Source organism: Diorhabda carinulata, chromosome 7 (assembly GCF_026250575.1).
Source record: "Diorhabda carinulata isolate Delta chromosome 7, icDioCari1.1, whole genome shotgun sequence".
In the NCBI taxonomy this organism is placed as follows: domain Eukaryota; kingdom Metazoa; phylum Arthropoda; class Insecta; order Coleoptera; family Chrysomelidae; genus Diorhabda; species Diorhabda carinulata.
The window spans coordinates 15,283,148-15,298,064 of NC_079466.1; the positions used below are offsets into that span (position 1 = coordinate 15,283,148).

General features: G+C 31.7%; 1 protein-coding gene across 5 annotated transcripts in view; it reads left to right on the forward strand.

Moving 5' to 3' along the window:
* Positions 1–14,917, forward strand: part of LOC130896304 (BTB/POZ domain-containing protein Tiwaz) — a 74,167-nt gene that overhangs the window by 22,841 nt on the left and 36,409 nt on the right. For all 5 annotated transcript variants that reach the window (XM_057804306.1, XM_057804307.1, XM_057804310.1 and 2 more), the window contains 2 exons: positions 631–720; positions 2,035–2,226. In XM_057804306.1, coding sequence (XP_057660289.1) covers positions 631–720; positions 2,035–2,226 — 282 coding nt within the window. The remainder of the gene's footprint in view (positions 1–630; positions 721–2,034; positions 2,227–14,917) is intronic.

The window sequence follows — 14,917 nt, forward strand, 5'->3', positions numbered from 1 at the left end:
ATAACTTTGAAGTACTTAAAACGTATTAATATATTTTAAAATTATCCAAACAACGTCCAAATCGTGAACAAATCATATTAGTAAATTAGCCTTTCCGTTGTCAAACTAATATAAAATTCGAAATTTATAGTAAAGATTTTTAGATATATTCGAACAGCAAGAGGTTGCTCTATGTATGAACGCGATTGTCGCTCACTTATTTACTCATAAGAGATTACAAAATTATTTATACAGTCAGTGTATCTAGAAAACAAAACCCAAATTGTGCTTCGGTGTCTGCTAAAAGTGCCTTAAGAGTTTCGATGATCATTTCGTGATAAACTGACTAAATTAATAAACTTTAAATAGTCATAATTCTAAACTACTCAATCAATTGGGATAAAATTGGAAATATAACGGGTCTATACAATGCATGCATGCTTACTGAAAATTTAGACTTCCCGTTTTATCCACAACGAAGATGTAGAGCCGTCGAAAATGGTCAGAACTGTTTCGGGAAAAGACGATATCTCGTCGCTTATTTTTGCTGTACTAGATCGTGGCACTGCCGTGTCAATGTAACTTTATAGTCAATTTTTATTATGCATAAACAATATATGCTCAATTCTTATTGTTTTTTTTTTGTTCTAGGAAAAAGACTGAGCTTAGGAATGACTTAGATAAAGAGCCCAAAGATTTGACAAATAGAAATATGTTTCCTAGTGCACAAATAAAAATGAGGTGAGTTAAATAACTTTATTCATAACTTTGAAAAACTGTTTATTAACATAAAATATAAATAAATAAAGTGGTTTCTATAATCTGAATACTATTATTGTTGGATGTCAAGACTATATAGAACACTCTTGCGTGTTTATGCTCTCTTAAATACCAATCCTATTGTATCAACAAGTTATAATTAATTATATTTATTGTTGCCAGAGTCATCAAACATAAGGGTAAGTAATTTGATAAGTTAATGGAACTTCCAGTGTCTAAAGGACATATGGAACCGCTTAAGTAAGACGTTGAGGATGGTCTTTGTTGTTATTTTCAGTGGGTTTGGGTTCTTTGTTGAGAAATGATGAAGAAATGATACTTATTTTGATTAACAAAACTATTGCTGAACAATTGTCGAATTGTTGCTCAAAACTTAAAAATTCTTAAAATTACAAATTTGCCTGTCATAATTTTTGTGTCATACTATCACTGTCACTTAAACATATCTAAGAGTGCTTACCACCTGCCAACTTAACTGAATTACAAATTAATATAAACATGGTTACCAACTTTGACTCTAAAACAAAATAATGTGAGGTAAGGATAGGGTCAAGGTTGGGATAGGTTGGGTCAGCTGTCAATTTGATCAATTCTCAGCAGTCTTGATTCATTTTTATACGTTTTAAGACATCTTGATAGGATTTTCTGTCCTTTTCAACTTTAATCTATTATTCACATGGTCTTTCTCTTTGCTTTTTCACTTTAATCTCTCTTCATTTTTCTAATTATTTGTTTGTTAATTACCATTATTTTCAATAACATACCAATTTTTAATTGTTTCTTTTTATATTTGCATCTGGGATTCCCCTTATTTGTATTTTATTATTTATTGATATCTGCTTCGTCACTTCTATCGCTTATTCTATCCTGTTTTCTTTTTATTCTCTTTTCATTCCTCTATTCGCTTACAACCCAGTGAAATCGTTCAAATATTCACTATGAGGATTAATGCATCTGGGATTCTCCTTTTTCTATATTTTTCTTACAGCCAGCCACTTCTTAGTCAACCAAAGGATACCATGCAGTTCACAGGAAGACAAATGTGAAACAATTAAAAACATACCAATCCGAATCCTTCTGAGAATATCCCAAATCAGGACTATCCGAATTCTCCAACCAATCTTATTACTAACATTCCAAAAAGGGCAAATCCAACTGAGATCTTTCTATTTTATCATTTATTTATTACTAGTCAATTGCCTTCATGTTAGTTTTTTGCTAATATTTATTTATCTAAACTTTCGTTTTGTTTATATATCCTTTCATCATTTTTAGGTTAATGTCTCCTAGTACGTCACCTGCTACGTCACCTACAATGTCGAATTCTTCATCGCCAACGCCCCCTGCAGTTAATTATAATAAAATGACCGGAATACCATGCGTAGCTGCTGCTTCTAGATATACCGCCCCTGTACATATAGACGTTGGGGGGACTATATACACATCATCCTTGGAAACGTTAACAAAGTAAGTAATTCAGTTTTCTGTTGAGTATACGTATTAATAACTAGTTATAACGAAGCTGATATCATTTCTATTACGATAAAGAAATTCTAAATGTAATCGTTAATGTGGATATCAAAATGAAGTTGAACGTATGAGCGGATATTACGTATTATACTAAACAATTCAAAGGGAGCATGCGTTAATGCAACCATTTTTTGCAACCTCATTTGGCATGTTATTGCAATTGTTATTTAATTCATAAAATCAAACTAATTCAATTGAAAATACCATAGAATGTACGAGAAATAAGCAAATTAAAACAACATTATATGACGATAAGAACGTATTAATGTAGAGAAGAAGAAAATGACAGACAGAATGGCAAAGAATTTTCAACAACTATTAAATGGCGACGAAGATTATATATAAGAAGAGCAAAGAAATAAATGATGATGGAGAAGAAACTTCAACAGAAGACAAAATATACAAAATTATAAATGAACTTAAAAACTTTTAAAGTGTTGGAGAAATTGATATCCACGAGGCAATCTTAGAATATGGTGGAAATACATTATGGAAGAAAATATACAGAACAATGGTTACGAAGAAGATGAAAAACTTGTTATTTATTGATTTCAAACAGGCTTACGACTCAATACAAAGAAATATAATTATATGGAGTTGGAATACCAAACAAATAAATGAATCTCATTAAAGTGGCCTTGGCCAATACTAACAAAAAAATTTCAATGGGACGTTATTTGCTGGATGAATTTAGAGAATAGAGGAAATAGAACAATTCAATTGCATTAAGAGGAAAGAATGCAGCTTCAAAATGGATTTATTAAAAGAAATTTCAAAAGAGATTAAAAAAGGGTTACTATAAGTGTTTAAATTGATCCCCAACAAGAGTTTTAAATTCTTCTTCACTTGCGCGAAGTACCACTCGCAAAATTCCGATCTGTGATCCAAATCATTCTCATGAAGTTAGTGGAGGAGACGCGGACGGTGAACTTGATAGTGCATTGTTACATCTACCGGTCGTTCAAAACGCGGCGCGTCGGCAACAGAGCCCGTTTTTAAGAATTTCTGATACACCACACTGTGAACCATTCGTTAGCGGCAAGTTAGGAAATTTTTTGTTGAAATTTGGCAAACATAGTTTCGGTTATTCATTCGTATCATGACACGTGTTATCGGATTGAAGTCGATTTTTCGCAATCTATGCCTAACATATGCCGACTTCTGTTATTAGTAATAGTAATAAGAAAGTAAAAATTGCTTGTATGCCGATGAAAGGGCAAATTTTTTGTAAATTTGTGTAGGTATGAAGCAAAAAAGTTTCGCTTACAAATAGATGAGGTGAAAACCAAATACACGGAAATTGAAGTCCCAAGTGATAGCAGAAAGTTAATCAATTGTATCATCTAGAAGTAACCGTAGTTTGTGACAGGTAACTGAAAGGGATCAAAATAAAGAATACCGAGAGCTAGAAAGCTCTCAAGGGCAGTCAATATGATAGGACAGTTCTATATGCATCAGAATCTTGGATAATGATGAAGAAAAATGAGAATAAACTGGAACAATGGGAAAAATGTAAGGCTGTCAAAATGGTACCAAAATGGCAAAAAGTATCTGGAAAACACGTTCAAATAAAGAAGAAATGATGATATAGAAAAAGCAAATGAAGAACAAAGAATAAGATAGGATCGAATGCAAGAATGCCACAAACAGAAGTTTGTGACAATATTACTGGAGGAAGAAGGAGGTGGGGAAAAGAGAAGAGGACAACAAAGGATACAGATGAGGCTGGAATGGAGGAGTGGAGAGCAATCGCAAGAAGTGCCAAGGGAAGTGAAGAAAACTGATGAAGAAAATTGAAGTCCTAGTGGATTATAGAATGCAAATTAGAAAATCCCTTTTCGTGTGAAAATTAAGTTAATATCATAAAATATTTCACCAATTTTGTTCTCAAATTCTGTTATCAGCAAAAGCGAGAAATTAGAAGAACACATTGTGAAAATTTAAGCCCATCACCACGAAGAAGAAGAAGGTTGTGAACATTTGATTGCACAAGTTCATCTAAACAGATAGACAAAGCATTTAATTGAATAAAATATAATTAAAAAGTCTTGTATTTATCACAATTGTCGCTAAGATTAATATTATAGTCTATTACACTGGACGACAAAAAAAATTTTTCAAGTAACACATAAATATATATAGAAATACGAAAATAGGAAAAAATAATTGAAACACGTAAAGCTTTGAGTTACATTTATAGAACCATATTCATTGGTAAAATATTTAATATTTATTAAAAAAATAATTTCGCGTTTTTTAAATCGTAAATATTGACAATATTTATAGTTTACATCTAATAAATATGCCTATTGTTCTAATATCTTGGTGGAAACTTTCACCCTGCTCATCACTGACAGCTTCCAAATTTTCGGAAAAAAATTTCAGATGGGAATGGAGTAAATGAATTTTCAATGACATTGAGCACCAAGAGATTTGTAGGCACCTAGAAGTTCATCAACTAACTGTTGGTAGTTTGGATCCATATTGTTGTCCACAAATCCCCTCACTACACTAACAAATGCCTTCCATGATCTAAGTTCCTGTCTGGTGAGCTTTTTTGCACTTACAGGAAAGACTTCTCTAAGGTATCTCCCTCTTTATCCATAGCCTTTACAAAGCTTTTCATCGATCCAAGTTTAATATGAAGGAGGGAAAAAAATTTTGGGATCTACAAGGGATATAAACTTAACATTTTGAGACCCCGGTTGAAACTCACTTCTTGCTTGCCAATTTATTTTACATAGTATTGATATACTGTCCGACAGTCACATATACAACGAAAACAGTAATGTTTCGTAAACCCTCACTGGAGTTCTTTTTCTAAATTATTCAACTCACTTCGACAATCAAATGTGGCTCGCCGGAACTGATACTAGGAGTAAAATTAGGGTCGGTGCATTGTTCTTCGGAGATTCCTGATGATACGTTGTCTCCAGTATCTTCTAAAACAGTATTTCGCGGGCACAATGCTTAGTAGGTTCCCGCCATACCATTGGAATTGCAAATGCCATGCTTTTTTGCTTCCCATTCATCCACAGTACCAATGACACGCTACAACTAACACAGCACGCGTGGGGGACCCACTGCTTGTCTTGGTCTCCAGTTAAAGTACCAAAATATTTGAAATAGGCTTTTTTCATATTTTCGGAAAATGGCCTTGCTTGTGATTTCACCATAAATTCTCCATAAATATAGCAAAATTTGTCAGGAGAAGTTTTGCCGCTGCGGAGCGTTTGACACGACATTTTCATCTTTAGAATCACTTTTTGCACTATAAACAGAGAACCACTTACTATGAAACTCAACAGAATACTAATTATTAATGTTATTTTTCTAAATAATACACTTCAGGTATTTTTTCGGCCATAAAATTTACTGATATTTACCGCCCCTTTATAAAATGACCTACCTGCTAATGTGATAATTAAGCTATTGAAAAGTGGTACGTGCTAGCGCTTAATAAATATTTTTTCTATCATTGGACGGGTCTCGTCTGTATTATGAAAATCTTGTCGGCCAGTGTTATTAATTGTTTTCTGTTGCTTACACTTTGACAACCGCTATTTTTAATTGATTTATTTTGTTCTCGGAATCTATTTGCTACTCATACCAACGACATAAAAAACAAACATTGATAAAGAGTCAACATATGGCAGACGCCAAGTATTATTTTTTCAATTACGCTCATGTATTTCATGCATAAAAACAGTAAAACGGATTGTACCATATGGAAAATTCAATCAACTGAAGAATTCCTACATCATTAGTACTTGTAAGCGGTTTGATGAATAATTATTATTTGAATAGAAAGCTAATTAATCAATGGAATGTTTTCTACTTAGATGTTTTCCCAAATTTTCAAAACTATATATTACCCATATTACATTATAAAAAACTAGTTATTCCTAATAGCTCCAATTGAACCATAATGAAAAAATCATTGATTTTTAACATTTTCTAACCTAACTTAACCACATATTTTCTAATATTTTGTGCCTCAATTTAAATTTTATATAACACCAAACAACTTTGTATTAGAAAATCGCGTCTTTATCAAAAGAAAGATATTACAAAAAGCAAAAAAAGAATATGACGGTGCTGGATGAAGGAATTTGCGAGGCACAAAATATCATTAGGTGATAAAACGTGGTTGGGCTAGGGTAGGTTAAGTTCCCCCTAACAATTTCGACAAATAATCGTCGTCTATTTGGTTCCATTAGTTTTTAGGATATTCCAAAGATGTGAATTGGACGTAGGACACTAATTTTTGACTTCCCACAATAGTGACGGTCAAATCATTACTTTCAATATTTTCTTCAATTTCAATTCTTTTAAATACTCTTTACACAGCTTCAAGGAATGATCGGGTTCGTTGTCATGCTGGAAGACACAAAAAGATGTATTGGTCCAAAAAGTATAAATCACAGTACGTTTTTTCGACTAATATTTCTAGCTGGTGCTTAATTAACTACAATGATAAACACCGAAGAAAGAATCCTCTGTTAAAAAATAATAAACAAATTAACCGGTACTTGCAAGTTTTAACTTGTCGCATTCCTCCACAAAATATGAACATGCGCTCTTATAAAGTAAAACCATAACGGATACTCTTATTTTTAGTTTGAAAGACATCGTTTCGACCTTCACTTGAAGTGCATTATTTTGAAATTTAATAAATGGATTATGGGCAAAAAGTTTTGATCGGTAGTATATAAAGATTTATACTCAGAAATAACAGAAATTTGAATATAAATGAAAGTGCTGACATGCTCAGGTTGAGTTAGAAAACTTTGTAATTATGCAGTTTAACCCCCTCACCTAAGATCACCTTGAAATTTTACATGCCAAACAAAAATATGAATATATATGTTGGGCGCGGAAACGTCATCTTCACATAGTTTTTTTAGGTTGAAAAACGTAAAAATTAAATAGTGTGTTACTCATACTTTACGAATGTCTGATGCAAAAGGAAGTTGTAAGTGGGGGCGCCGGATGTGTTAAAAAGTTGTCTAGAAAATGATTATCTGACTAGTTTCATAACACGGGTTAGGTTAGGTTAGGTTAGGTTTAGGTTAGGTTAGATTTAAGTTAAGTTTAGATTAGGTCACGTTAAGATATGATATTTTGTGCAAATTCTTCGCACGTTGTTGTCATTTTTATTAGAAAAAGTAGTAATTAGGATTAGCCCAATACACATATATTTTCAAAGCTGAAAAACTATGCGAAAACATACTTTCCACGCCCAACATATAGTGTGTCCACGTAAGTTGGCGGCATATGGGAAGCTTTTTTATTATTAATTTTACGAAAAAAAGTTATTCTTTATAAAAAGTTCTGCATGGTCCAAAACCTAAAATTTCATAACATAGAAATTTCAAGGTGATCGTAGGTGAGGGCGTTAAACTGCATAATTACTGGAAACTTTTCTGATAACCGTCGTATGAAATTGGTTGTTTCGTTCGGCCAAACAGGCATTGAAAATGCAGGTTATATGGAAAATATTCGACCTCGACAGGAAGCATCCAGAACTCTTGAAAACGTTCACAGTCATTCACTTATTTTAATTAATTTTGAGTTTCATTTGCAGTTTTACGTGAAATTTCACAACAAGTCATTACACTTAACGTTTTCCTGGTGAATGAAGCGTCTTCATTGAAGCCTAAGGGTATGCTGATTTGTTTATAGTGCGCCGTCGTAATAAAAGGTTTAACAGCTGTCTGTTATTGATGCATTTATGCAGCGATGTCAATTTCGTTATTCAATAGCTAAACCTCGTATCTACATGCATCAACGTATTTTCTCAAATAAATTATGAAACAAGAAAATAAAAAAAAAACAGATATATAATTATTTTTTATGCGGTTAATAATTTTGAGATAAAAACTGCACCGACGGCGAATTACAACCTTGTTTTAAAAATAACTTTAATAATAACCAACAATGAATAAGTACAGATATATCAAACATTTATACATCGGCCCTAAAGGAATGATTAATGCGAATGGAAAAAAACGGTTCAACAGTTGGAGGGCTTTTAATACTCTAATTGCCTGAAATGACGAAGAACTTTTTGCTCTAGGTGTTTCAGCGTCATCAGTCGTATTCATTATTAATAATTTATGAAATAATTATCATAGATAATAATAATGATCTTGAGTTTGCGGTTCCTCGGTTTCTTGAAGCTTTTGGTATCGAAAATATTCCTAGAAATTATTTCTATTTGTTGTTCAGTCCTAAACATTATTTAATGAAACAAAGAGAAAAACATCGAAGTAAATGTATAGCTTCAAATACAAGGTTTAAATTAAATTGTAATTGTAGTCCAGTCATTTTAGGTTATGTTATTAAATTCACATTTCATCTAACATTTATTCAACCTTCTGGTAAGCGGAATTCATCTTGGTGACTGTTTCATTGTTTGATGATTTTTCATATACGTTCTTCAGAGGAAAACACGTATTGAAATTATCTTAAAAAATCACTGATTGACATCTCTTACTCCTTGTTCACTGCTAGGGATGGTTGTACTGTTTGTTCAATTAATTCGTCGATTAATTTACATGTTGCTGTCGATTCGGCAGGAAAAACATGTTTCTCATCATCCATTCTAGTGTTAGAACTAACTTCTTGAACACATTGAACTATAATCGTCTGCTTCTCCAATTTTTGTTCGAAATCCTTAGTATTTAAAAGTCTAACCAGGTTAGTGTAAGTCTTAGACCGAGATAAGTTTTTCTTCATCACGCCATCAGATGTAACCGTTACAATATTAACCATAATTATTCCACATTCAAAAGGACTAATTACATATTATTATATTTTTAAGGATTAATAGGATTAAACAATTTGAAATTTTTGAAAGCGATTTTTCAAAATCGAATTGGCCGCGTATTACCAATTAAATATTATCACATAGAGCAATAATATTTTTTAGTACCTTGACAAAACATATTTGTGCACATTTACGAGAAACATTAACCGAAGCTAAAAATGGAATGGCATGGGCCGAGTCAAATAATGACAGTAATGAAACAAATCTACTTGTGCAACTTCTGGCATGAAGTCCTTTGTTGATCAGATCCTTAGGTGCCGCGTATAAGTTCTTATTGACCAAATGATTTCTAGTAGTTCAGCCACATCAGCAAATCTTTGAATAAATCATTGGTAGTACGTGTATAGTTCCACATAATTTAGAAGTTTAAGACATAACTCCATAATTTCTTAATTCGCCTATTTTTCAGAAAGATCAAAAAATTTGATAAACGGCGCCGTCTGCATGGAGGCTTGAGTCTTATTTTTACTTAAACTTAGTAAGTTTTGGATTTAAAAATTAAATTTTGATATTTTTCATTAAAAAAATCACATCATTCTCCTAAGATAAAATAGCTTGTCAAAGAAAAATAACGTAGAAACAGTAGAGGTCTTCCATCGCGTGATTAATACGTTAGTAACAAGATTCATCTGATTCAAATCGAAATTTCTGTCAAATCGTCTTTTTACGGTTAAATCGATTTTTTTTAATTTTTATGATTAAAATAAACAATTTTGAAAAAACTCTTTTAATAAATATTTCGATAAGTTATATAAGTTATATTAGAACGTTTTTGTTGGGATGAGCTATAGATCTTTAATAAAATATTCCTAAATATATTGAAAATCAATGTTTCGGTAAATATATTACCATCATTAGGGCAACAAACTAATGAAAAAATACATAACAGACGTCAGAAATAGAATTTAAACACATGTAGGTATTATAAACCGAAACAACACATACGGACTTTTTAAAAGTTCTACCTGGAACCCTAAGCCCTTTATATCTATATTTCTTCCAATATCAATTGCAGATTATAAAAACCCTTGCGGACAATTTTGTTTGATCTAACATAGGCGTAGATACCTCATTTTATAAATTCATTATTTTTATGAATACTTATAAAAATATGAAAATATTATTTTAACAGATGCACATAATTGTAGTTTTACTTGAAACTTGAAAAAAAAAATCATTTTTATACCTTGTTAAGTTGCTACAACTGAATATTAAATTGTAAAACGTAAATAGACGAGTAGAATTTTCGTGCCTGTAAGGGAGTTAGGTTTAAACAGGGTACCAGACGTGAACTGAGGCCTTTTTGTAACCTATCCGTTTTTTTATCATGGAAAACGAAATTTCAAAGCATAAACCATAAAGGAAAATTCCTTGCAAATAAAACAAAATAAGAAAAACATTTCAATTCCAATGTATCTTTATAAATAATAATGGTAGAATCGTCTGAATTAGAGTCATCATTTGATTGAATTATGGAGGGTTGTAAAGAGGGTGATACCTCATAGTGTTGCTTTTCCCTCTAAAACATTTTTACTATTGTCAATCCAACCGAAATTTAATATTATCGCCATCCGTTTATTTGGTTTTTTGTGTTTAAAACCACATGCTGACAAAACTTGACGCAATGTTTTTAAACTCTGCGGAAAAATTCCCAATGAGCTGAATTTTCATATAGACCGTTATTACGGTGTTGTAATGAAGATGTGAAAATTCAAGATCGATATTGCGGCGGTTGAAAAAGTTATAAAGGTCAAAAAGTCAGGAAAATCAAATATCTCGCGATCTATTGCTCGGAGGTCAAAAGCGGTCATTATAAAAATTGTTCCTAGTAAAATAATGTACAAAAAGTGTCTTCTGGATTTTTCTATAAAATCAACCGTTTTCGGAGTGGAGCGCTGAGAAAGCGACTATATCATAACGATGCACTCGTTTCCCCCGTAAGCATAATACATGATATTCAATAAAAGATTCTCTTATTCAAAAATAAAAAAAAATTTTTCAAATTCAGTAAGATACAAAAAAAATTAACTTCATTGTCGATATCTTCATGTTCTCTATAAGCAATAGTTGCTGACAAAACGTCGAGTGGTCTCATTTCTAGATTTAAATCTACATTTTCATTATTTACATCATTTGTTGACTGTAAGTTTAAGCATGACTTACCACGGCAATGTCCACAAACTTTTGAACACCTCAATCAAATTTTTTTGCATCCACATTTGCCGCCACAAATCTTTCGTACAATTACAACAGATTGTGTTCAGTAGATCATCCACTGTTCTGGATCAATTTCTCTTCCTAGTTAGGTTTGTATTTGATAATATACTCTATAAATATGCTGTTGAACTGCTGAAGAAGTAAATGATAAAAATGATACATCCAATGAATTTGTCTGGCTCTCATAGAGGGCGCTGAACATAACTTTTTCAATATTAGATTTATTAAGCAAAATTTCAAAAATTAAACATCATTTAACTTTACACCGAAAAGGTACTTTTGATAAAACTCGATGCTGTGTATCGTTTTCGGAATATTTTAATTTGAAAATTACGAAGTAATAACCGATGCTGGTATAAAGTATTGATAAATTTATTTATAATTATTATTATTAATTGGTAAGCATATTGTGAATTGAAAATTTTTTATCGTGTAAATGACACCCCATCGATAGAAGGGATACATTTAAAAACGTTGGGATTGGGGGCTTTCGTTTCTTGTATCGTTTCACAAAAATTGATTCTAATCAGTATAGGATCTTTTTTTCCAAAATTAACAAAGTAGAATAAGTATGGGCACTAAGCTATTGGAGGCCATTGTATAAAACAAACAACAATTTGATGTTCATGGATTGCGGTCCTGGGACTCAAACAGTTGTTTGGTTCATACTAAGGCCCCCAATAGCTGTTTTTGGTTAATCAGATTTTGTTAATCAAAATGTACTCAAATTTTAAATACACTGACATGTTATTAACTTTAGGCGAGTATTTAGGAAACTAAGAATCAACAATAAAGTTTATCAACCATCAAAAAAGCGAATACTTGAATAAAGAAACATGACGAAGGTTAAAATAACAATCAGTAGTAGATCACCAGGAGAGGAATTGAGGCGTCCTAAAATTCGGATTTCGCGGTTTAAATTGACACTCATAAATCAAGGGCCACCTGTTTGACCAGAAAAGTCAGATTCTACAAAAAGAACCATAGCCGCCAAAAGATGAAGTAGCTCTACAAAAATAGCTATAGTCGTGTACGATGAAACTGTTGGCAAGAAAGGCCAGATTATTGTTATTTCTTTGTTGTTGCATTATATTAACAGAGCAGATATGAGCAACAAAAACTTTTGTTTTTTAGTGATGGATACCCGGGGCAAAACAAAAATTGTTTGATAGTTAGGTTAGGTTAGGTTAGGTTTAGGCATTAGTTCACATTTTTAAAATTTTCAAAAGCACTAAATATTATTTTCCTATTAGAGGACATTCCCAGCTGCCCAACGATCAAGATTTTAGTTCAATTAAGACAAAAAAACAGGAAGAACACTGCAGAAGTACAGTCTGACTCCTTTTAAGATTGTGAAAGCAGAGCAAAAAGATTTTTTTATATGGCTGAAGCTCTGAGCCATTTTTTATGCCAAATCCAAAGCCGCCTATGAAAATAAAATCAATAACTAACATTAAAACCCCTGTATCCAAGGTGACATTTAAATCAAACCTCAGAATCCAGGTTTTCTTCGAAATCTTGCTAAATGCCGAGCCCAGCACCAGTACTAGTACTGGACCTGAAGGTGAAATAGACAACGAAGACAATAGCAGTGGCGCAGAAGATCAAACAATGATGCCGATTTTCTTTGTAATTATTACAATTTAACCATTGTTTAAAAATAAACATTTCTTTCAACCTTTTGCATATTGAAATCCTTAGTTCCCGTAAAAACAAACATTGTCCATAAAAAAAGGAAGAACTAAGTTGTTATTTGTAATATTATCAAAATTTTGATAATTTTCTTTGGCCGAAATTCGCTAATTATAAAATAAAATATGTCTTACATAAGAAAAAACCAAATTAAGCAAAACTTTGGGCGACATATAGTTTTTCAACTTTCCCAAAAAAGTCAAAACTGGACTATGGTGGCTTTTATAACAAAGGCCTCAATTGTTAACTCAAAAAGTTAACACAGAAAGTAGTAAAATAAGCAACACAGATATACAAGGAAATGACACAAGCAACGAATATGAAATATGCAAAACTGAAGCAAAAACTTAAGCAACCACCAATCAAAGCAGAATAATAAGAAAAAGAAAAAAATAGAGAGAGCCACAATGAAGCTTATTATTTTTATTGCTTTCAGTCATGTAATTTGCTTTGTTAATTTTTGAGTTTATACATCACAAACAATTATAAGAACAATAAAATCTTTTCTGTTATAATATTAAGAAAAAATTGCACAAATTACTACTTACAAACCCAAATTAATATAATATAAAAACAAATTGGCGTTTTATTTCCTGTAGCGACAGAGTGTTGTTAACACCCACTCTATAAAAATATAGATATCAACCCACGAATATATCGAGGACAAACCATCTATAATTTACCATAACTTTGTGGTTATTAGTGCTGCATGATATGGAAATAATATCGAAACATCCCATAGAACCGCTCGCAGCCGCGACATTTGTTTATTATGAACTATCATCCACCCACGACGGACCAACTACAAAATATTTTTCACATTACAAATTTTAAAACAGGTCCGTGCTTTAATCCAACGTACTTATAAATTTTAGTGTGAAAATGACATAGTTGATTATATTGAGGAATTACAGTACTATAACACAAAGGAATATTAAGGTATAGTTCTTCCAATATTAATTGCAGAATGCAGAATACAGTTATGCAAGGTACAATCAATAGTTCATCATCATTTCATCTAACAAACTGTCAGTCCACGTGGACTCATCATCTCCACTGTGTAACGATGAAAACATCGAATCGTAAACATAAATCCATTTCTATTGGCCGAAGCCTTAAGTGCACAATTTTTTCGAAACTGTGTTGAACATGTTATAAAAGAAAATAAATATGTGGAATCACCCTCTTTACAACCCTTCATAATTCAACTAAATGATGACTCTAGCAAATACGATTCTGACTTCAATTATTAGAGGAGAGTGCCCAAAACCGAACCCCTGTTCTGTTTTTGAATTAAAACAAAATAGAAAATAGTAACAAAGTGAGTTTTTAAATCATCTAATATTTACTTTGTAATGTTAAGCATCCTTTAACTTTTTTACTTTAAAAAAATCTAATTCAAAATTAGTACAAAAAAAATTATTTTATCAAACCATAGACTTTCTCAATTTGAGATATGGTTGCCGAAACCGGACCCCTTGTCAAAATAACAATAAAAAAATTAAAAAATGGTTTTGAATCAAAAAATACCCATTCTAGTTTCAAATATAATTATAATTTAACAATTACAATACAATATAATACAATAAAATGAAAATTTCAATCTCAGAAAATGATACAGAATGTATATTAAACAGAAACATAATTTAATTCCTTAGCGCCAATAATCGCAGATGTACAGTTCTTTTTTAGCACCAGCAACAAGAGGGGGTCCGGTTTAAGCGACTGAAGCCATCGTTTTGTTAACCCCCTTAATTTTGAATCAAATATCTAAATGAAACGTTTTGATGATAAACAATAAACTTAAAATTTGCCATTTAAGAATATATATAGATATAAATATTATAACCTGTAAATATCTGAGAACAATAACGAAAACTGTAGCAC